This window comes from Mesitornis unicolor, unplaced genomic scaffold, assembly GCF_000695765.1.
Source record: "Mesitornis unicolor isolate BGI_N332 unplaced genomic scaffold, ASM69576v1 scaffold3916, whole genome shotgun sequence".
NCBI lineage: Eukaryota > Metazoa > Chordata > Aves > Mesitornithiformes > Mesitornithidae > Mesitornis > Mesitornis unicolor.
The window spans coordinates 28,199-51,637 of record NW_010190099.1 but is presented as its reverse complement, the minus strand read 5'-3'; the positions used below and the strand labels follow the sequence as shown (position 1 = coordinate 51,637).

The 23,439-nt window shown below is 47.4% G+C and overlaps 1 protein-coding gene across 4 annotated transcripts in view; it reads right to left on the bottom strand.

Annotated features, from left to right (window-relative positions):
• The window catches only part of PDE9A (phosphodiesterase 9A), a 49,669-nt gene extending 30,349 nt beyond the window's left edge, over positions 1-19,320 (bottom strand). Inside the window, exons 1-4 of one of the 4 annotated variants that reach the window (XM_010186277.1) lie at positions 19,252-19,320; positions 6,619-6,689; positions 4,740-4,817; positions 3,738-3,781 (exon numbers count right to left, since the gene is read on the bottom strand). In XM_010186277.1, coding sequence (XP_010184579.1) covers positions 3,738-3,781; positions 4,740-4,817; positions 6,619-6,689; positions 19,252-19,320 — 262 coding nt within the window. The remainder of the gene's footprint in view (positions 1-3,737; positions 3,782-4,739; positions 4,818-6,618; positions 6,690-19,251) is intronic. The other 3 variants (XM_010186278.1, XM_010186279.1, XM_010186280.1) reach the window with 3 other exon arrangements.
• Positions 19,321-23,439: the final 4,119 nt, after the last annotated feature.

Genomic DNA, 23,439 nt, shown 5'->3' with positions numbered 1-23,439 from the left:
GTGAGGTCTTTAAGGGCTCATTCAGCCACCTGGGTGCTCTGCTGCCCTAACTTTGGAGTGGTAAGAGAGCCCTTGCACATCCAATGCTCCTTTCTCTGCACTATCAGAAACATAGCATACTTCAGGTTTATATCTCAAGAGTGTGCTGCTAGTAGGATTTGTTCCTTTAATTGGCATCTCCAGCAGTATTGCAAAGTGCCTGAATCCTACTAATTACAGCTGCAACACAGCCACCGGTTTGTGAGTTTTGAGCCCATTCCACCACAAGGGCATAGACCAGAGCTTTTCTGCTGTTGGGAAGGAGAAGATGCCTGTTCAAAGGGCTTGGGAGTTTAAACACCCCAGAGAGAAGGAAGGATTTGGCAATGGGGGTTTGGTGCTCCACTTGGATAGCCATACGTCTTCTGGTCCAGGGCCACAGGAGGAGGGTCAAAACATGATGATGACCCCACAGGCTCGGAGCCAGCCAGCGGGGCCCCCATCTCTGCCTTGTAGACGGCTGACCCCACGGTGATACGGCGATGGATGCTGCATCCAATGGACACTCACTGGAGTAATCATATTTTTAATTCCAACCCTCTCCCATGACTGTGTCCAGGAAATGAAGAACGGTTTCTTAGCAGGACTCCAGTGGATATCTCCTCTGCTGGATAAAAGCCACGGCTTATATTTTCCTCCCAAAGGATCGTCTTTTCCAGTCCCACCTTTTACAGCCTTTGTTCCTCTGAAGCGTGCGTCACTCTTTTCCAGCTGCCCGGGATACTGCTGAAAAGAGGTGCATTACCTCCCACTGCTGTGAAAATTGGGGTGACCCCTTTTTTGGAATGTATTTGGACGAGTTGCTTTGGGAAGCAGAATCATGCAGGCAGAGTTGTCTAAGAAGTGAAGACTAGAACAGAGCTGGTTTTTTTTTCTTTTAATGAAGAAGAACAATTTCCCACTCTGTTTATTCTTTCTACTCTCAGCAAAATGTCAGGAATGCTTAAGATTAATGACAACCAATGTGAAAGAGAAACAGATACCAAGGAACATTAGTTCCATCACACTCAGTTCAACTTTCCTCCTCTTTCCATAGCAAACACTGTCTTATGCTTTGGCAAAGTACTGCCAGAATTTTTCTTGCCCTTTTCAGCTTAGATCTTTGGAAATCCTTGTTTTATAAAATGCAGGAAGGGGAGAGAGACCTTGCTGACACAGTGAGCTGCACTCTGTGCAAAGCAGAGCCATGTGCTGTCAGCTGGGGTGAAAAATGAGGGCCCTGGGAGAGCATGGAAAGTAATACATGGTCTTATAAAAATATATGGTTAGCTTCATGTTAGGGAAAAAAAAGAGACAAGTTTTCTCAAAAGCTCTTCAACCAGCTTCCCAGCTGATACAACACAGTGGCATTCCCTGGGAGAGCCCCGCTGGCCCCATTTGCTGCTCTTTCTTTGTCTTTGGGCAAATGGCTATGGGTTACCCATGCCAGCTGGCACACAGAGACACATTCTTCAGTTAAGACACCTCCTTTTCTGATCTGATAGTGCAAATAGCATATTTGTGGACCTGAAGAGTGATGCTGTTCCTAGAGTTTGTTACAATAAGGAAATTGTTTAGGAGACATCTTCTTTTCCCTTAGCAGTCATGTGCACCCCTCAGCTTTGACAACCTCCTCCTGGCGACATAGAACCACAAAATCTTTAAGGCTGGAAGAGACCCCTAAGATCATCAGGTTCAACTGTCAACCCAGCACCACCATGCCCACTGAACCATGTCCTGAAGTGCCACATCCACATGCTTCTTGAACTCCAGGAATGGTGACTCCACCACCACTCTGGGCAACCTGTTCCAAAGCTTGACCACTCCTTCAGTAAAATAAATTTTTCCCAGTATCCTATCTAAACTTCCTCTGGTGCAATGTGAGGCCATTTACTCTTGTCCTATCACCAGTTACATGGGAGAAGAGACCAACACCCACCTCACTACACGGAGGGTAGTTGTAGAAAGTGGTAAGGTCTCTCCTCAGTCCCTCTTCTCCAGACTAAACCACTCCAGTTCCCTCAGCTGCTTCTCATAAGACTTGTGCTCCAGACCCCTCAGCAGCTTCTGTGGACACTCTCCAGCACCAAAATATCCTTCTTGTAGTGAGGGACCCAAAACTGAACACAGTATTCAAGGTGCAGCCTCATCAGTGCTGGGTTTAGGTGAAAGATCATTTCCCTACTCCTGCTGGCCACACTATTCCTGATGCAGGCCAGGATGCTCTTAGCCTTTTTGGCCACCTGGGCACACTGCTGGCTCATGTTCAATTGGCTGTTGACCAGTACCCCCAGATCCCTTTCTGCCTGGCAGCTTTCCAGCCACTCGTCCCCAAGCCTGTAGTGCTGCATGGGGTTATTGTGACCCAAGTGCAGGACCCGGCACTTGGCCTTGTTAAACCTCATGCAATTCACCACAGTGACAACCACAAACAGTCACTGTTTATGGCTTGTAGCAGATCTTACTGTGATAAAGTTCTTCCCTGGTTCCTAGCTACCTCCTCCCCCATACTCCTACAACTGCCTCACTGTGCCCTTTTCCTATAGATGTTTCTGCCTCAGTAGATATGGGTACCTCAGAGAGAGGCTTCGGTTCCCTGCGCCTCCGCATCTAAAAAAAGACAATGCTGTGAGACACTATGTTTTCTTGCATAATACAGGCGCCTAAGAGAGAATAAGAGGTGGGACCTGCAATTAGCATTAGCAAAAAGATGAGGTAGGAAGATCAAAACTGCCTTGCTCCTATCCTAAGAGCCTCATCCATTCCTGTGAACTACTTTTTTCCAGTGCCAGAAATTCTGGCTCCCTCTTGTGCTTTCTGTGCACTCTACATTTCCAAGATAACCTTAACCTCTTGTCCCTTGTCTCTCCTAGCTTCCCACTCTACTGCTTCAAACTGTGTCCCCAGCTGATGTCTCCTGTCCTCCTCAGCGGCCAGCCCCTCCTGGAGCTCCACAGTGCAGAGGCTAGGGCTCTTGCTCAGGCTGCCTCCGAGCGAGTGGCAGGAGGTACCGCGGTTGCGCAGATGAAAAAGACTGTGAGCCAGATGCTCTACAGAAATTGCCCCAAGCAAATGCTGTGCTCCAGTGTCTGAGAGCTGCTGGCCTGAGCTGACACTGGCAGGCCAGGAGAAGTGGTAGAAGTGCCACTTCAGTCCTGCCTGTGAAGCACAGCAGTGCTGTGCGCTGGGGAATGTGTTCCAGATGTGTTCTCTCATCCAGGCCTTCTTTAACCTTGTCAGGTGTATTTAAATATTTAGTACTCTTAGAGCTACCATGCCCCCAACAGAAATTACGTTCTTTCCTCAGCCATTTGGAAATGACATGGAGTTCAAATGTTGTGCTCAGCTTTCCAGCAGAGCTTTGCTGAGAGATGAATGAGTTTAACAAAACACTGCAGGACAGGCTTTCAAACATCGTCTGTGTTGCCTGAAAAAAACCACTGCTCCATGTGAGACTTTCCCCAGGACATCAGCGATGCTGAGTCAGACCAGAGCTAAGCACTGTGGAAGTCCCTGGAGCCCAGCCATTCCACCTCATTCTCAAGTACTTTGAAAACTGGGGACTCTTTTTTTACTTTCCTCCTGAACACTTCTTGTTCTGCCATAGCTACAACCATGACACCGTCAACTTTCTTTGTTGCATCAGAGCCATGTAATTTCCACATGCAAATGTTCACAAATTCAGCTTTAGTAAATTCTGTTCAAAAGGGTCATTTTACCTGAAAGCTGCCCAGTGGCAACAGGAATCACTTTGTATGGAGACCTGGAAGGGACAGAGAAGTCTGATGTTAATCACACTCAGAAAGCAGTTTGTATTTCACATCTGTACTCCCCGAGAAGTAGGAAGCAACATCCAAATATATTCTAATCTCTCTTTAAACCTGTGAGTTTAACTATGCAATAGACATTTTTTGTGAACACATGGTCCCCAATTTACCACTGAACTAGAGACACAGAGATCTTTCTTGTGCTGTATGGTCACACAACAAACATGGTAAAAATGCCGCCTCTTTGGCAAGTCTTGGTAGCTTGTGGACTGAGATGGTGAGGAAATTTTGTAGGTCAGAAGGGAGCTCCAGTGCTGGGGATCATCATTTCGGTCTGTGTTTGTGCACTGCCCTGTGCAGTAGATCTCTCCCAGCTGCTGGGGTTCTGCCACATGGTGCCAGTGAGAGTAACGCTGATGAGAAGCAATGATGAAATATGCGATGATGTAACTAACAGCAGAAGGAGTAACTGCAAGCAGTCAGGGTGAAACTAAAAGTGCAAGGCTGAACAAACAACAGGAAGCCAAGGAGAAAAGGAGAAAGGGATTTGGAGGTGAGAAGGGCCAAAGCCAGCATGGAAGAGACCTAAACTCATCAAAGACTTCGACTTCACTTTGCAAGTAATGTCATGGTCATGTCCTACCAGACCAGTAAAGGAGTAGGGGAACAAAGGAGGTGGGAGCCCTGACAGCAAACAGGGCGGGATGAGAACAGATGTTATACATTAAATACTTAAAAGCAGTATTTTTTTCCCTCAGACAATTACTCCTACTTTAATAACAAGTAAAAAAACTTCAAAAATGGCAGGAATTAGTCTTATAATCTTGCTGTCATCTGCCTCCCACCAGGGAGCTGCTCACCTCCCACTGCACACAAAAGGCATCTGCAGGCAACCACCACCCCTTCCCTTGGGCTTGACCCTACTTCTGAAGAGCAGGTTGCAGCAAGGCTTACCTCTCTGAGTTTGCAGGCATTGTCGGATCGATGGATACCATACAATTGTCTGCCGTTAAAAGGGAGATTGTTGTGTTCCTGAAAAGCATGTTTCAAAGAGGTTTATTCGACCTAGAAATGCTGGCTGAAACTCTGTGCTGCCACATACAGTGCATAACCATCTTCTCTCCTGTAGCACTCCTGGCCTGGCCTGGCACTGGCTCAGACCCATTTTACCTTGGTGCAGAAAGGCTCAAAGCACAGGACAGAGTAGGCTTGATGCTTCATCCATTTCAGTTACCAGAGATGTTTCTGGCAAAATGTTAAGTGTGATCATCATTGATCTCAGAGCAGACTTTGCTCCCTGCTAACTCATGTATTCTGTTGACTTATCAACTAATAATTTCTATTAAAAAGGTATGTTTTGTGATACATTGACTCAGCAGCTATGTATTGACTCACACTATACAAATGACTAACAGTGCTATGAATGCCTTGAAATTATTTAGTTACTCTTTTACCAAAACAAACAAAACAAATTACTTGCTTTTTTTTTATACAGAACTAGATGTGATCTCAGAGGCTCAGATGTAAACCTTGGAGGTTTACTTTGGTTCCTGGAGCCTGGTTGAAATGTAGAGGTATTTGGAAGTCTTCTGAAGAAAACAAAATGCCAAATATGCAGTGAACACCCTGATCGTGAATCACTAAAACTGCTAAGCAAAGTTTCCTGGGTGGTAGAGTGGAAATATTTGACATCATAGGCAAATGAGAGCTATTAACCTCTCTAATGTCAAATGGGAGGAAATAGCCAGGATAAACAGCAAAGGGCATTAATTCTGTCTGGCAGCTTATGCAAATTCTGAGTCAATATAGACAATTTTATCTTTCAATCCCCAGAGCTGGAGTCATGCAACAAACCCATGATTAGAGGATTGGCTTCTTTTTCCCTGTGCTTTTTCTGTACTGTAAACCTGTACGTACAAAGGTATAGACTATGGCTTATTGCACGCTGCTGTGCATCTGGCCTGTGCTGCTCCAGGTCCGTATGCAGACAGCAGATGCCCGCTTCTAGATGTGAGTGAGGGGCTTCTCTCCCCCTGCACCACCACCCTGTGTCGGTGATGCAGAAGTGGCCAGGTGCTGCACCACGCCACCCTCCAACACTCACCAACCTCTCCCACCCTGACTCACACCGATGCCTGACCCTGGATCCCTCTCAACACAGAGATTTATCTTGGATGCTGCTCTCTAGGCTGAAGGTAAGAGAAACAAACCCTACAGGAAATTACAGCAGGAGACATGCATGGACTTTGCAGGACAACATAAATTAGGAAATACTTGGCCTGGGAAATGGCTTTGAGGATATTTATGGTCTATAAAATGGTTACGCTGCGGTACTTTGTGTTTGACTATCCCATACCTGGGATTAGATTGTGCTGTATCTAAATAGAAAACGTATCACTTAGTGACAATGCTTCTTACTGGCCCCAAATATTTCCCTAAAAACAGGTTCTAAACATAAGGTTACATTTCACTCGATACGGGCAAAAACGTAGTGCTGAGGTATAACTGATAGGTGCACACAACCCATGTGCACTCAGGGCTGGGCTTCTGCATTTGCTTTTATGTTTTTAGACTATGTATCTTCTGTTCTATTCTATTCCACTCTGTTTCTCAGGCGCAGCTGACACTGAGGTGGCTCAATGCCTACCACAGCTTTGTGCACTTTTCCAGCTGGTGCTCTCTGGGTTGCCTGGATTTCTCCTTCCAGTAGACTGGAACAAGAGAGGAGCCTGAATAGCAGGTAAATGAATCATTTTGGGCCTGTCTTTAATTTGTTCCCAGAAGTAAGAGAACAGAAGCGAAATGAAAGTCACAAATGAAAAGAGAGACCAACCTTGGTAATCCTGTTGCGATGCAGAAGAGGTCCATGATATCTCTGGAGTTGCAATATTTACTAAAGATCACCTTCCAAACCGAACAGCAGCGGGGTGGGGGGAAAGAAGACAATTAAGAGAAAGGATGGTTAGTTCCCAGTGAGATATGAACTCTATTCAGGCGTGAACTGGGCTAATTTTAAAGCTCATCCTACCACTGTAATTATCTGATTTGACTTGTGAGCTGAAATATTTCTGAATATTCCTGCTTAATACCTGTGCTTTTTTTGATAAAGCAAGCAAGCCCTGGAGACCTAATTGCACTGTTCAGAAGTAGAGCAATAACATATGGAAACTGGGAGAGAAATATATCTCCTAATGCAGTATTGCTGCAGGATGTTAACAACTGCACATTTCAGGATGTAAGAGCCCAGATTTAGGAAAAAAGCAGCCCATATTTGAGGAGGTCCTTGGATGGTATAAAAGGGCACTGCTCTTTGGACTACACCAGCTTAAGCTAGCTTTAAACAGAACAAAGGATTTTCCCCTCCCATGCTGTGTCAAATTTCCTGCCGACTATCAGTCTGTATTGTTCCTGCTGTTAGGTCAAACCCTGGACCCTGAATTACAAAATTTGCCACTGTTACCTTCCCAGACACCTCTTCATCACCCAATCCTTCCACACACCAGGCGGCCCCTACGCAGATAAGACTGTTTGACTGCTGGGTCTGGGAACACATCATCCCCTTGATCCTGTTGTGATGCAGACTTCAGTGACACGATCCCATGTCATGATTTCCCCAAGACTGCCATGTCCATCCGGACACGTGAGCGATGGTGCTCCCCAGTTGAGAAGCTCTCCTGCAGCCAGGGTGAGGGGCAGAGAGTCTCTCTGTGTGCCTTTGATTGACTGTGGCGGAGGCTTTGAAACCACCATGGAAATAAAATGCCTCATGGCAGTCAGGCCCAGCTCATCTTCTGAAAGCCAGGAACAACAGCGAGTGGTAGGGCTGATTTCTCTGGCGGCTGCTAGTGTTAACGGGTGGCTGCAGGCTGTGGGGGCCAGCGGTGGTGTGGAGCAGAGCAGCTTCCCTGGCCAGCACTAGAGCTCAGCTCCTTCACACTCCTGGAGAAGAAATAGGCACGGAGCCTCTGGGTTCAGGATGCAGAAGCTCAAAGGGCCTTGTAGAGATCTAATGGCAAAACTCAGGAGAAGCAAGAAAGGGACATTTTGCAGCTAAGGTCTGAGGCACAGGGAGATCAAGGTGAAAAGTCTCTTCTTGCAGATGCCTTGCTGGAAATGCTATTTTCCACCCCTCATGGATACTTGTAGCATCCCATATTCTCAGGCCTAATTTCCATTGCTGTCTATTGTGGGCACAGGGGATGTGCAGACCCACGGATCAGCCTTAAGGCTGGTGACCCAAAAAATGAGGAACATGTCACCTGGGATGGCCTTCCAACGATTCGGTTTTGCTGCCTTGCCTTGTGCTGCCAGGAGGAGGCAGGAGTTGTGGGCAGCAGGAGCTGCAGGCAGTGGGGGCTGCCATCACCTCCCTGGATCTGGTTGGTCGTACAGGCCCCATGTAGTCTGCAAGGTGAGACCACACTGGAAAAAATAGCATGTCATCATCTAATTAAAGACTCTTCCGAAAGGCATAGGTGCCAGGAGCTAATTAAGCCTGCAGCCTCATTGCAGAGATCTTGGACTTGGAATGCTTTAATTCCTCAATCTTAATAGTGCTGTGGTAACATGGTTCCCATGTGCCTTTTCTAAGGTGCCTTCCAGACACCAGGGGAAATCCCTTACCTGCAGGTGTTGTGTGATGCTGACCCTGACCTCTGCCACTGACAATGGTGAGGCCGTGAGAGAGCCGTAGGGATTCTCTGCTAATGGGGAGCTGCTAAAGCCTTCTCACAGCTCTGGACATTGTGAGCCTGCTGTATTGGGAGAGTCAGGACAAAAACTGCAAGATTTGGCCAGCCTGGTGGAGTCCTGCTGTGAAATGCACCCAACACTTGAGCTGATGCTGAAGCAAGGCTTCAGATCTCAGTTTCCACTGGTGGAGAGGAGCCCTCTTACTCTTGAGTGAAGTGCCAGGGGTTTTGTGGTAGAAAAGAGGGCAGTATTGGTCACCTCAAGAGGTGGCTGTGACCGATATGTGTGCCTGCACCCACCTTCCCTCTTTTCTGACCCAGATGAGATCACATCAGGCAATATCTTTACTTAATAAAATAACAAGGCACTTGATTGCTGAGGCAGTTAGGAACTGTTGCTGGGGAAATGGGTGGGATCAGTGCCCAGGTGTGCTTTTAAAAGCCTGCTTTGCCCAGTGATTGACCCTTGGTTATTAAAATACAGCAGCAATTGAAGCAATAAAACATAGCCAAGCAAGTTCAGATAGGGCTGAAACCCTGCTCCTAGCAGAACACAGCACCCTACTGGAGAGATAGCTGCTAAAATTGGCTGGCAGTATTGGAGGGTAAAACCACTGGTACATGAAGTAACTAAGCAGATGATGTTAATTGCAGCTGAACAGAGGGTAAAGGCTTGTGATGTGCCAGGAGTGCTGTTTCACGTACTGAGATTTCTTATTCTGGAAATCAATTATTATTGACCAGGACAGGTAAGAGATGAAAAAATAAAAAATAAAAAAAAATATTAAAAAACATTAAAGTTAAGAAAGCCAGCCTGACTCATAGAAAGCAGCAGGAGATTTCAATGCTTTGAGGATGAATTTTAATGCTTCCTTTTACTCCATGTAATAGTGAAAGAGTGGGAAACAAAACAAAACTTGTAGATACTGCATCATGAGCTATCTCCATACATGCTTTTTAGTTTTCCATACTTGGCATTTTTACTTTAGCTTGCTAAAAGTGGATTTGTGAATCACCCACCACACTTTGATGCTAATCTCAGGATGGTTGTCCTTAGCTGTTTGTTTTTGGTTTTCTGTGTTTGTGTTTGTGTTTTTGTTGGGTTTTTTTTTTTAAAGAGCATATGTTACTAAAGTTTCTTCTGTTGCAACCTGCTGAGCTTTTCTGACCAACTTCCTTCTGTTCTAAACCAAAGCAGCCAGTCTCAGACATTTTCCAGCAATATGAGATTGTTCCTGTTATTGCCTGCAGGTTTGTGCTCCCAATGAAGTCCATGTCAGCTGTGCTGATGCAATACGACAGGAGTGTATTTTGGAGAGATGGGAGGACAGTGCTGTGCACTATTGATGGCTACGGCACAGTATAGGAATCCTATTTGCCTAAAGTCCATTATCATTGCAGGGACATTAGCAACACGAAGGCAACCCAGTGACACTGGGCTTGCAACCATACTTCAGCCAGCTGGGACACTTGGTTTCTCCTGTGACCATGGAAGATGATTGTCCTGCAGCTCTCAGGATAGGCAGCCCTGCTGGCACGAGCTGCAGAAGTGAGCATCTTACCCAGTCCCATGAAGTCCCATTGCTTGGGACATCTTACCCATTCCCTTGCTTGGGCAAATGACCCGAAGCCATTGCTATTCAGCCTGGGTCTCTGTGATGGTACTTTTCTGGCACTATTTGTGGGTCTGATCCACACCCACAGTCAGCACTGAGGGGCTTCATCTCCTTTCAAATCTATCCCAGCAATCTCTGACCCACAGTCATTGTCTTGCTTAGGTCCCTGTTCCCATGGCTGGATGGCAAGCCACTGCTGTGACGTTTCTCACAGCACCTCACTCCCTGCATTAATGCCTGGCTCCGTAAGAAATCACTGCTTCAGACAGGAGCAGGACCTTGCTATGGAGCATAACAGAGGCCAAACAGGAGACCACAACAGTTTCTACAGCTGTGGTAGAGGGCTAAGATCATGCATGTATAGGGCACAGACAGGTTTCCCCATAATACAGGTCAAAAGAGTGCATAGTCACGCTGGTCAGCACAGCCCAAGAAAGCCAGGGATGCAGCTCCTGATGCATGTCCTACAAGAAAGAGTGGACACACGGGCTCCAATATTGCCTGGTGGCATGAGAGTCTCCTGCAAGACCGGTCAACACAAGACACTCAGTTGACAGGTCCATTTCTGAAAGCAAAGGCAGAGCCAAAATCATGTGTAAGTAGATTCACAGTGGTGATACACTGTGGGCATGGGAAAGGAAAACACAGGCCTCCGCTTCAGCTTGCAGATTGATGACTAAATGCCATGAAGAGTCACCCACATAGAAACCCTGTTAATTGCATTGCACTTGGATATGTGCCAGGAGGAAAAGAACGTATTCCTCGAAAGTGATGCAGCACCTGCAAACAACTCGTTTCTCCTGTTTGAGAGTCAACATTATTTCATATTTCTCCCCTTGTTACTGTTAGCAAAACTTCCACCATGCGTAGAAAAAAATGACAGGAAAACTAGTCTTCTCTGAATGCTTAGCTTGGCTGTTTCAGTGAGTCTCCATCAAGACCAAGAAGCAGCCATTTAAGTGGGGAATGCTGTCTGACTGCCTTGAAAATAACACGAAGCAAAAGGGGGAAAAGCAGAATGAATAATAACTGAGGCTTTTTGGAGTGGAAATAATATTTTGATGAAGCATGCAGTGACTGTGAAGTAGGACAGCGTGACTTGGTGGGGATGCCTGGTTCCTGGCCCAGAGTTCACTTCTGTGGGACTGGTTTCTTTCCTGGAGACAGTTCTGCATTTTTTGAAACTTATTCCTCTGAAATGAGGGGACATTGTCTCTTAATCCACAGCATCCATCTCTGGTCAAGGACAAGGATTTAAAAACTCATCTCAGACAGAGTAGGGATTAAGAGCCCTAGTACTCTGGCTGGCCTTCCCACTCAGAGGAGCAGTTCAATATTAAGGACTATGATGGTGATATTACTAAGGGACCATTGTGCGCATACTCTGCAACCTACCATTTTACAACTAATCACATTATATTTTGCTTTCAGATAGGGTGGGTGAAAACACAGCTTACAAATCCAATTTCTGTTCTATATTTGATCCTCAGAACAGCTAATCCCCTCTGTAAACTGCAAACCCTGTCTGGAATGTTATCCTGCTCTGATCTGCTGTTGGTAATTGGGTTTTCTCTGAAGAATTTAACTTGCATTTGTCTTTTATATTTTTTTTTACCTTAGTAAAATTCCTACATAAATAATGCAGAAATCTTTTTAAAGCCAATGCACCCTCAGTCTCCAGTCCTACTTCCTTTTGCTGGTCTCAACCTGCTGTGTTCAAGACTTTTAGCACTTGGTGATGTCTTCCGTTCAGCTCAGTGAGCAATGTTCAGAGTCAGGGCTGAAGGTGCAGAGTTGAAACAATCTAAAATGATAATCTTTCACTAATGAGATTGGAGGAGAGTGTGTCAGAAGAGTCTGGTAAAACTCAGTTATGTATCTTGCATGGACTGTGAAAATTGTTGCTGCTTCTGTAAAAGCAGCTTTCACGGAGGATTTCTGAATTGCTAAGGCAGAAAGCTGACGTGAAATTTTTGATTGTGATTTTCCCTGTCTCTCCAGTGGTCTTTGTTGTCCGTATCAAAATGAAGCAGGATCCGGAACTTTTAGATACCACTCTGTAGAAATCGCTGGAAACACTTCATATTTCTAAACGTGGAAGCAAATATGTCTTCCTCAAAAAATAGCGATAAATGACCCAGCAGTCATAGTTTCCAACATCCAACAAAAGCCTTCACTAAAATCCCATATCTAAACATCTTCCAGGTTTCTTACTCTTTGAATTCAGATAGAACCATGCACGAGCTCAACTATAACCAAACTATCTGTCTATTCTTTATTCTTTGTACTAATTAACAGTTGATATTTGGAAAAACGTTTCATTTATTTAAGCTTCAAAAGCTAGGCAGTATTAAAAACAGTATTCCAGATTGCCATCTGTTTGATACAGTAGGAGCTCCTGTAAGAGAAGGACAGAAAATAAGTGTGTGAGTGCATGGGCATGTGTGGGGAAGCAAAGATGAGAGCCTGCAGCTGAGAGTTCAAGCAAAAACAAAAGCTCCCCTGAGCTCTTCAAAAACCCCTTCTGCCAGAGGATGAGGAGTGCAGTGGATGTTTAATTTCCAGCAGCCAGATCTCTGCGGTCCTGCTGATTCAAATCTACCTTCATGCAATGATGTGGCTTGACAACGTTCATTTCAACACGACACAAAAGTGAAAAGTATGGGTGGGCTTTGTCCGACGTACCTTTAACCATCTACCGGTTTGGCATCTCATGCATGTTGCTCTGCTTGACTCCCTCTCTTGCCAGCAGAGAAAGAGGACAGCTTCCGAAGGGTAAATCAGCCCACACATCTCCGAAACCCAGTTTAAGATGGGATGAATCATCCTCTGGAGACACCACCCACCTCCCCAATGACTGCAGGGGAACCTGCGTGACTCGCTTAGAGCAGTCATCACTAACTTTTAGATGGCTACGGTTAACGGTTAAGTGGGGTGAATCCTGCTATTTTCCTAATTATATACGTTACTCTAAAATGCAATGCTTCAACAGGAGCTGCCAGACAGAGCTGACGTATCAGGATCCCAAGGCACGTGGCTATATGGTAAGTCACAATTCCCATCCCTATAGCATCCCTGAACAGAGACCTATGGGAAAAGAGCTTCTTCCTCTTTTCGGGAAAGAGAAATCGTCTACGATACACTCACACGTGTGACTCCTAGGGCAATCTGGGACGACCACTGAGAAGGACAGCGTGGCAGAGGTTGGCTCTTTCATTACGAGCCAGGAAGGATCTCATTACTTTTTAGAGTTATCTGGGCTCATAGAAGAAGTGAGTTTACATTAAAGAGAGCTTTGTGCAACCTACTGACTATAGTAAGGGACATACTGCTAATATTCAGTCTTTCAGTACTAATGATTAATGGCAGAATATAACCAGGAGCCAGCAAGGCTGACTATGGGAGGCTGAGCTGAAAGTTCCTTATTTTCTGCAGCAGACATAGAAGTATTTCAATCTTTGACAAATAACAGAAATGTCTATACTCTGGCTTTTCTTAACATAAAAAGGGCATGCATTTGCTGCTAATGGAGTACTAAGTGCAATTAACCCTGTAGCACATTAATGCATTAGGCTTGAAATGTTTCGTAAACTGGATAATAAGGATGCTTTAGCACTAAATGTCCTCACTCAGTGTGAGTGAAGCTAGGCTGCTTGTTTCAAAACTGCTCCCACAATTAATGTTTTTAATGTAATGACATGACAACACGCTTGATAATATAGGACTCTTAGGAGGCTAATGTTAGTTAACAGTAGTAAGGAAAAGCACGTATGGTGAGAGGCCAGTGAAAGGCCGATTTATTGGCAGCTATGGGAGTAAGTTCACTAGAAGGGGTCTGGAAACAAAATGGTTTTGTCTCGTTTATACCAGAGGAGTTGTATATGAGTAGCATAAGTTGCTATGGTCGGCTTGCCTGAATCCATAGGTGATGCTAGCAGGAGAGCATTGAACTTGCACTGTGCCTTGGCTAACGAGAGCATAAACAGTGATAACCATGATAGACTGCATGTGGCTTCAGAAAGATAAACAGCAGTGAATGAGCCTTTCTGGGTGATGGGTACAGAAGAGTTATGGAGCTATGCCGGGATTGCGAAGCTGTGCTGGGATTATTGTTTGACCCCCTAAAATGTTCTGAGGAGCCCTTACTTGGGAGGAAAGAGGAGGGTAGGGGGGGAGAGAGAGGCCTCGAGTAGGACATTTTCTCTCACTTTTTAAAAAGCCTGTTTTTAAGCCATTTTTACTCTTTAAAATGTTTATGTGCTGTAGTATGATGGAGCTTTTAGGACCCTGCTGCTTTACAAGAAGAACATCTAGCAGCCACCTTGAATTCACTGGGGCCAGCTAAAATCCCAGAGCCAAGGTTAGCCAAGACCACTGATCAGTCTCAGGCTGTGCTACCTTGCACCCTCCCTCACCCACAGAGGTCTGCCAGCACTAAGGAAATGGCCTTGATCCCACAAAAACACACTTATGCCTCATCGTGCTAAAGCAGGTTTTGGGATTGGCTTGTCCATGGATGGGAAGAGCCTGTAAACACCGAACAGGCAGAGCAGTCTCCAGAGGTGCCCATGTCCCAGTTGTCCTCTCAGCCCTCCCTCTGCACATCTCTGTGGCAGCTGGCAGTTGAAAGGGTGCTGCCCTAAATCCCTGGTCCAAACAGACAGGGTATGGGGTCCAGGGCACCGCAGAGCACACTTGCCCTGCCATGCCAAGAGTCACGGGGACGCAAAAATATTTAATTGCCTTGAACATCACGCCATTATTTTTCTGTTGTGTTTCGGTTTTAATCTGAATCCAGTTTGGCGTGTTAAAAATAGCATAGTAAGCTTTGGAAAAATCTGTTGGGTTTGCTAGAGTCTAGGCATTTACACCACAGTTGCTGTTGTTCTAATTAAAAAGAAAAGCTCACATGACAGAAATTATTCCTATGCGCTGAGGTTTCCATGCAATAACCACAGCACCAAAATGCAGTCTTAGCCTTGCTCTGTTCATTGTGGACCTCGGGCCAAAAGGAGCAATGGCTGTAGATGGATCGGTGTCCTGCTCCACAGGTCAGTACAGGAGACACCCTGAAAGGCTGAACTCAATACATTTATTTGAGGATTAAAAAAAAAAAAGAGAAGCTCATTTCTCTATTTGGCATACAGAATGACTCACTAAACCAGCAAAATGACTCTGAAATTCTTTACTTGAAAATACCATCCCGAGTGATTTCATGGGATCCTTGACAAAGGCGGCAGTCCTTTTCTTTTATCCAGCTAGTTCAGGCTCTGTACCCCGCTGATGTTCCATCCTTGTTACAAATATGGTGTTGATTAAGACACTGGAAACAGAAATCCTCTCGAATTAAGCATTTTTCTCAGAGGAATTCCTTACAGCTCTGTGAGCAAAGCCACTACCCTGTGACATTTGAAAATGAGAGCCGTGAAGCCACCCACCTGGGAATAAGGCCACTGGCTGGTTCTGCTCTGCTACCATTTAAGTCTCAAAGCTCAAAAGAAAATGTTCCCCAGTAGTTTCTTCATGGAAAAATATTTGGGCATGAGCTGGGGAATATTTTCTTGCTGGTGGATTTTTAATTTGAAACAGATTCAATCGGAATTTTTCTTAAAAACGCAGCCAAAGGGTTAATAGCGTTATGAAGGAAAATAAGACTCCAGATCTAGCTTAAGTTTGGTGCAGCAGAAGTCACTTCTCCACTGGCTGGTTGGGGGTTTGGGTGCTCGAGGCTATCTACTGGCACTCCAGAAACAACGAGCACTCCAGCCACCACCACAGGGGTGCTGCAAGATCCCCATATCCTAAATGAAACAGGGCCATGGCTTTCCCCTGTCCCGCTGTCTTCTCCTTTGCCTGGCAGCAGACCAGGCTGTGGCAGAGTCAGGACAGGGACATGTTTCACGGGTGCGCTGAGCCCCGGGCACGTGTGGGAAGCGCAGAGGGAGTTTGTGTTTGGGAAGCGGGTAATGAACTGCTGCATGTCTCTGGGCGAGAGGATCCTTTAAAAATAAATAAACTGAGTTTCCCCCAGGCATGCGTCCCCTTTACGTAGGCACTGGGTAGGAAGCGCATTACGCTGTAACTTCATTTTTCAGTCAGCTCTGAGAACAAGTGACCTCTTTGAAGCCAATTTGCACAAAGCCCCGGTTCAACGCACGGCTGTGACACTGTGGAGCCTTTGATCTTCCCTCTCCATCAGCATGGCTGTCCCCTCCACCTCTTGCTTCGCATTCAGCTCTACCTCCAGCAGCTCGGGCAGGTGGCTGCCTCAGGGGAGACCCCCATCTCTTGCCTCTTGGCTGGGACACAGCTACCAGCAGCCCAAAGCCTTCCCATGGTGGAGACAAAAGCCACCCCTTTTGGGGACCTTGAGCTCAAGTGCCTGTGGGGTTCCATGGCTGTTATCTGCTGGGCTGGGGCAGGGGGGTCATCTCACATCCGTTCCAAAGCAGAGCCCTTGCTGCCCCAGCATGGGGAGATGCTCGGTCAACTCTGCCCACTGGAAGAAAACCCGTCCCTGTGATCAGCTTTGGTGAAGAACATCTCATGCCTGCCCACACCTCTGAAAGACGAATTTATCTAACTGTGACAAATGACTGGGAGCCTCTGTGGGTGCAGGCAGGATGGGAGTGAAGGGAAAGGGCAGGAGTTGAGGAAGTTATGGAGGCGAGGGCTCGGTTTACCCAGTGGGATTTAGGAGTGATGCACAGCAGCACTGGACTGGGCTCCCCTCTGCTCCCAGTCTCCCACCACCCTCCCACAGGAGGCTACCGGACTCCTGGGTGTTCATGGCACTGGCCTTGCAGGTATGGACCTCAGTGTTTCCTCTGGGACGTGCTGGCCTTGGGCACAAGTTCTGTGTTCAACCCCTGCTGATGGTACCTCCTTTACTTCAATGACTCCTGAGGAGAGTTTCTAAACCAGCAAACCCTCCTCCAGCAATTGCCACGTCCCTTTGCCCTCCTCACTGTGCCCTTCGGGACCTGCCGACACACAAACCTACTTAGCTTAATTCAATGCTCCTCTCACAGAGCACTTTCAAGCGCTCATCTGCAACACATGGGTTCCTCAGGGAGTGCAGCATGTGGCTCTCTGAGCCTGGTTTGTCCCTTCATTTACCCCAGTGCTGAGGCAAAACAGCTTCTCTCAAAGTCGGCAGTATGCCCTGTGGCTGCACTGGTAAAAATTCAAGATGAGGCCATGGAAACACCAAATTACCTCTGAATAATTTCCATCACAACTAGCACTATTGTAGGATGCCCAGTTCTATTGCATGACTCTGCCATGTCCAGCAAGCCAGTTGCAAGTTGGAGCTGAGCCCTTTCAAACTCAACAAGTGCTGTTACAATGAAGCTCATACCTCATTACTGGGTCGATGAGTACCTTAGCATTGATTTAACGAGTTCCCTTTAGAAGCCTCCAGTACTGCATTCCTTGGAAGATTACGGATTGTTTTGGCTTTTTTTTTTCTTCTTAGTGATGTTGTTACTGAGGAGGCACGAGAATCTGAGATATGCCCTGATTACCCCTGGGTGAACCCCATTTACACAGCATTTTTTCTGCAGGAATCCATCCAAACAATGCACAGATGGAATTTCACATCTGACAAAAGAAAGATAACATTTATCGAGTAAAAAAACCCCAACCCCTTAATACTGCCTGAGTTTGCATTTGCTTGCTTAAGCAATTGTGCCTTTTCTGCATTTTTAGCATCAAATGTGCTCTCCAGAGACTAGTTCTGAGAAACGCCATTTTATTTTTCTAAACTAGCACAGATGACAAACAATGTGCTTTACCAACGTCTACGGAAACACTCGCCACCCTTTCAAAGTACCGAAACGTTTTCGTGCTGAACTGTGAAGGTGCCGGGGAGCTCCGTGCAAGCCTTGCTTCTGGGGCCGCCAGGCAACCAACGCACTAAGCCTCGGCTCAGCAGAGTACTCAGCTGGTACAGGGGAGCACCATCACATCCAAACTGCGAGATGGATGAAGGGGAGCTTTGGGGAACCTGGCACAGATTTGGATTCTCCAAGGTCTTGTTCCTGAGGAGAGGACTTTGGTGGTCGCTGTGGGTCTCCAGGGCAGTGGCAGAGGGATCATAGGCGACGGAGGCGTGCGTGGTGGGATGGGACTGTGAGTATCAGCTCTCCCTTTACCTAGTTTCTGCAGTCACTCATAGAGCAAAGGGGAGGGAAGGGGAAGGGTATCTTTGCTCTTTCTTTTTAAAGGAGAAACAAAAGGCGAGGCTGGGTGAAAGGAAAATTTAGAGCAGGAAAACAAGAGAGAGAGAGATATTTCAATTTTGCAAGCCAGAGTTTACTTGTTCTTGAGCCTTGCAGTAGCTCTGTATTACAAAAAAAAAAAAAGGCACTTGGTTTGTGGCCAAAGAATTCCTGACAAAAAAAGAAGAAAAAAAAGACTTACAAAAAGGCAGCGGCATTGTTTCTGTTTAAAAGCAGGGGACTGCCAGCTCGACAGCGTGCGAGCTCTCCCTCTTAGCCAGAATACATTTCTCCCACAGTTTTCCCTGTGCTGTGAACCGTGGTTAAGCAAACAAGGCAGGCTAATGGAAGTGAAATTTTTAATTAACGTTTATCGCCATTTACGAACAACTTGGCAAAGGTGGTGGGGACCCTGCAGCCCCCCGGCAATGCAGCAGCACACCCCACCGCACAGCCGCCGGGCACTTGCCTGCCGTTCGGCGTGGCGGCAGGAAAATGCCCGTGGATAGAAACCCCCCCTGGCAGGCAATCCCCAAATAACTCGGCACGCCGTGCTTCCTGGCTCCCACTGCTTGGGTGAAAACCTCTCCGCAGGCAAAACTTTGTAAACACATCGTGATGCTCCTGCGGGAGAGGAAGCCTCCCCGGCAGCTAAGCCAAGGATCCCCATCCGGCACCGGGAGCTGGCAGCGCCCAGCCCTCCCCTGCTGCCAGCCTCCCCTTCCCCTTTAAATAAGCATCCGTGTACAAAGCAGAAGACGCTCAAGATCCCCCCTCCTCTCTTCCCCTTAAAACGAGATTTGAAGCCCGCAACAGTGCTGAATGCAAACCCGCATCTAACTCGCGCTACAGAAATAGGTCGTGCAGCAAACACTGCCCGCTGCTGCTGCTGCTGCTGCGTCCGGAGACGCTACTTTGTGAAAAACAGCAAAAGTACCTTTTGAATTCTTCCATCAATATCCAAGTAAATACACTTGGGCCGGTAAGTTGAGGAGGCAGATCCCATCTTGCTATAGCTGGGCTTTCACTGGACTTTCTTCCAGTGTCAAACAGAGCAGAAAATAAGGTTTATTCTACCAAGCCGAGCCACCGCTGCCTGACAGTTTGGTGTCCCCGCTCTTCTGTATCCCACTGTACTCTCATTCTGGGAAGGTCCCTCCTCTAACATGCATGCATTTTGCTGTGCCTCTCTCTCTCTCTCTCTCTGCCACCTCCTTTTAGTTTTGCATCCCTCCGGATCCAGCTGCCTGGGACAGGGACAGACACAGCTCCAGATGCTGCCTGTGAGTGCCCTCCCGATTCCCATAGCAACAACCCCTCTTGGCCATAAGGCTGGAAGCCGCTGGGCATCCGCATTGTGGCTCTGGCCCCGGGGCTGACCAGCTCCTGTTACACACAAGAGCAAGTGGCACTTATCCCCCAGGGGTCTGGGGAGAGGGGAAAGGCTCCTTCATCACAGTGGGGAGATGTCATTTGTTTTTATGCTGAAACAGGACAGAATTATTCATTAGTGCCAACCCTTCTGGGTTGCACCCTGCAAGTGGTGTGACAGGCTCCCAGCTGTGCCCTGTACCGGAGCTCGGACCGTCTCAGCCCAAACTCCGCAGCTTAATTTCCACATCCCTCCTGTTATCATTACCAGGACAGAAAGAAAAAAGCAGCAGCTTTATTTTCCCTGTAAGCTCCAGAAACACGAAGAAAGCGTAAAACCCATTCTCTCACCCAATGCCATCCCTGTCACCCCCAGAGCGAAGGAGTTTGTTATTTAAGGGAGCGTGAAGTATCCTGGCAAAGTCGCCTTCCACGGGAAGGCGCAGCCGAAAACCAGCAGGGAGCAGAGCACCCAACGGTTGGTTTTTTGAGCGAACGCTAAATGCCATCTGCTGCGTGTCTGTGCTGTGCTGCAGTGCCTGTGCCTGTGGGGAGCTGAAGCAGCGGCGGCAGTGATGGGTGACGCTCGCTCACAGAGGGGAGAGAGTTTTGGAGGCAGCGGCTCCTCCACCCTCGCAGGAGAGGGGCCGTCTGATGGGCTGCAAGCATGCACAGAGGCTGGAGACAGCTCGTCCTGCAGCGTTACTTACCGGTGTTTTCTGAGGCTTCTGATGGAGGAGCTGCAAAAACATCTTCTGGTCTCTTTTGCGCTGTGGTCTGGGAGAGTTGGGCTGGTGGTAATGGGGTCGGTGCTGCCTTCCCTGCCCCCCCCCCCACGGCCCCTGCTGCAAATTGAGCGAGGCACAGCTGACCCGCAGAGTAGGCCAATGTAGTCCTGCGGGCTATGGCGTGATGTGTGACCTTGGCTGCCCCCTGCAACACACAGGCAGGGCTCGTTCACTGTGCCAAGGGGATTTGAAAGAGCAGGTCCTGCAGACAGTATGGGAGCTAGAGCCAGGCTGGCCTTTCAGATCAAAGCTGGTGGTGCTCCTAATGCCCTCAGGGCCAGCAGTAAGGTGACTCTTCTGGTATGTGCAAGCCTTTGCTTCACATCCTTTCTGTGCCAGCTTGGAGCAGGCACTTGAAGTCTCACAGGAGAGAGCTGTTGCCACTTCAGGGCTATCCTGTGGGCTACCCTGTAAGCTGTCCCCTAGGCTATGTCACAGTCTATCCCATAAGCTGTCCTGGAGGTGACCCCCTTGGTTATATTGCAGTTTATCCCATAGACTACCCCCTTGGCTATTCTGAGGTGGGCACCGCCTCTCCCACTGCAACAGCCCTTCCACATCAACCCCACCGCTTCTGTTTGGGACTTCTGTGACTGATAATTTCACACCTTGTACTGCTAAGCGTTGCCTTAACCCTGTTTCTCCATCATTCACTCCTGAGTGACTCAACTGATCTTGCCAAGCAGCAGGTACCTGAGGGAGGAAGATGGCCGTGATGACAAAAGTGCAGCTGTTCAGAAAGGTGGCAAAATCATTCACACTGGGAGCTGCACATGGGGCATTTCATGTTGTAGATGAGGAGGCTGAGATCTCCCCCCATGATGACCTGCTCCAAGAGCGGTCAGACGAGGTCACTGGTGTGTTGCAGGATTTGATTGCACATTGTCGAGACATTTAATGATCAGAATCTTACACCAGTGAGTACCTCTGTATTTAAATTGTTTCTCAAGCTCCAACATGCATCCCACCCTGCCACTTAATTCCATTTAATACTTGTTGGAAAAATTGCTTTGCTGTAAAATTGCTACCTACTTCACTTTTCAAGAACTTTTCATGTAGAAGTGAACCTACAAAAGCTGAGCTCTCAGAAATAATGGTAAAGCCCTGATGCAACCTAAGGCACAGCTCAGGCCCATGCCTGAAAGGTGAAAAAAGATGTTACTTATCAAAGAGGATGTGCAGCTCCGTGAGACTGCTGCCTTCCTTTAGCCGGTTTAACCCTTCCGAATCTCCTTATTTAATTGTATGCTATGCAACGTGGGGCAAAAATGACTTGGAAGAATTATCCTGCCCTATAGAACCCTTCAACAGTTCATCAGGTGGGCCATATCCTGGCAATACCACACTAGATGACGTTTCTCCATCATTTGCTTTAAAGGAGTGTTTTGACCAGCTACAGGCAGCACTAGGCTGTTATCCCCCACACCACATCAAGTGTTGCACAGCTTTGCTTTGCCTTCTCTGCTAAGTTGTTTATTGCAGCCAACACACACCACTTTGTACACGCAAGCCTTAAAAGTTAGATGTGCCTTTTGGAGAGCTGTGGGGCTCGAGCCCTTGGCCCGACAACCTGGCGGTGCCCCAGCCAGATGTCACTTACCCCAGCTGGTGCTCCCAAGGAGTAAAAAAGGTGCCTCTGTCTCCTGGTCCCGGTGTCTGCTTCACGTACGTGTTGAGAGGCAGCTTTATAAGGGTTTCCAAGGTGTCACTGGACGATATTCAGATCACGCATGGCTTGCACTTGGACTCACTGCTGACGAGGCACAAACCATCCACACTGTCTTTACATGGGCCAAGATCCCCCCCTGCTGCAAACCCTGCTTAAAGGACGAGTGAAAAGCTTTATGGATGGAAAGGGCTGCCCAAGCCACTGGTGTGGGGTGGCGTGGCACCGTCCCCAACTCCTCTGTTCCCCTGCCTGGCTGTGACTATGCAGAAAAGACCGAGGCAGTGAGCCATCGAGGACAAGGTATGGATAGCACCGCTGCTGCCTTTGCTCACTTTTCCTGCCAGCCTGTGCAGCCCCTCTGAGGATCTGCCCCCATCAGACACATCTCAAGGTGGCCACATCATTTTGCAATAGCCTCCCAAAATCTGCCCTTCCTCTGAAGCATCCCCATCAATCAACATCACCTATTGACAGCCACGGGATGGGGTTTCCAGGCTTTGCTTCACCAGTCCTCAAGTCACTGGGCTCACGCAGTGGCACCCACCATGACCCCCAGCATCTCTAAAACCTAGTTTTCCCACAGCACTCAAGAAATAAAGTGCTCCTTGCAATCTGCTGTGAGCAGCTGCACATTCAAACTGGGGGAGTGCAGGGCAGTAATCTTCAAAGGGATTCAGATGGGGGAAAAAAAAAGCCAGATAAGTTAAACCTTTCGGTGGAAGCTCCCAGCTCAGTTTTCCTCAGAGAAATGCATTTCCACATGCCACTGGGAAAACGCTGGGCTTTGTGCAAAGCGCAGAAAGTACCTGGGTGCCTACAAAAGAGGCTAATTAGGGTCTAAGGCTGTATTGGGAAACGCCTCCTAGGCCACTGGGACTGGGAAGGTGCAGCCTGGCCCAAGAAGGTGATGGGCAGCAGGAGCATGAGTCAAACCAAGTATTTTAAGGAAGGTGATATATTTTGAACAAAGTTTGCCTACAAGAAAAAGCAGAGAATAATAGTTTAAATAAATCAAGGTTTTTTGTTGCCTACTCTGTATCTAAGCCTCTCAGCTACTTCCTCTAAATTAATTCCTTCTCTTGCAGGTCTCCTCCTTCAGTTGAAGGTCTCTGTCTGTCCGTCTCCACAATTCCACAGGCCCTCATCTAATTGCTTTACCTCTCCATGCTGTTTCAATCAAACCTACCAAAATGCCAGGTTGACTGTGGTATTGGGTTTCCCCTTGGCTCCCCAGCTCCTCTTCCCCTCCCTACTTCACTCAGTCTCCTCTCCCTCCTTTCTCCATCTTTGGTGTTTC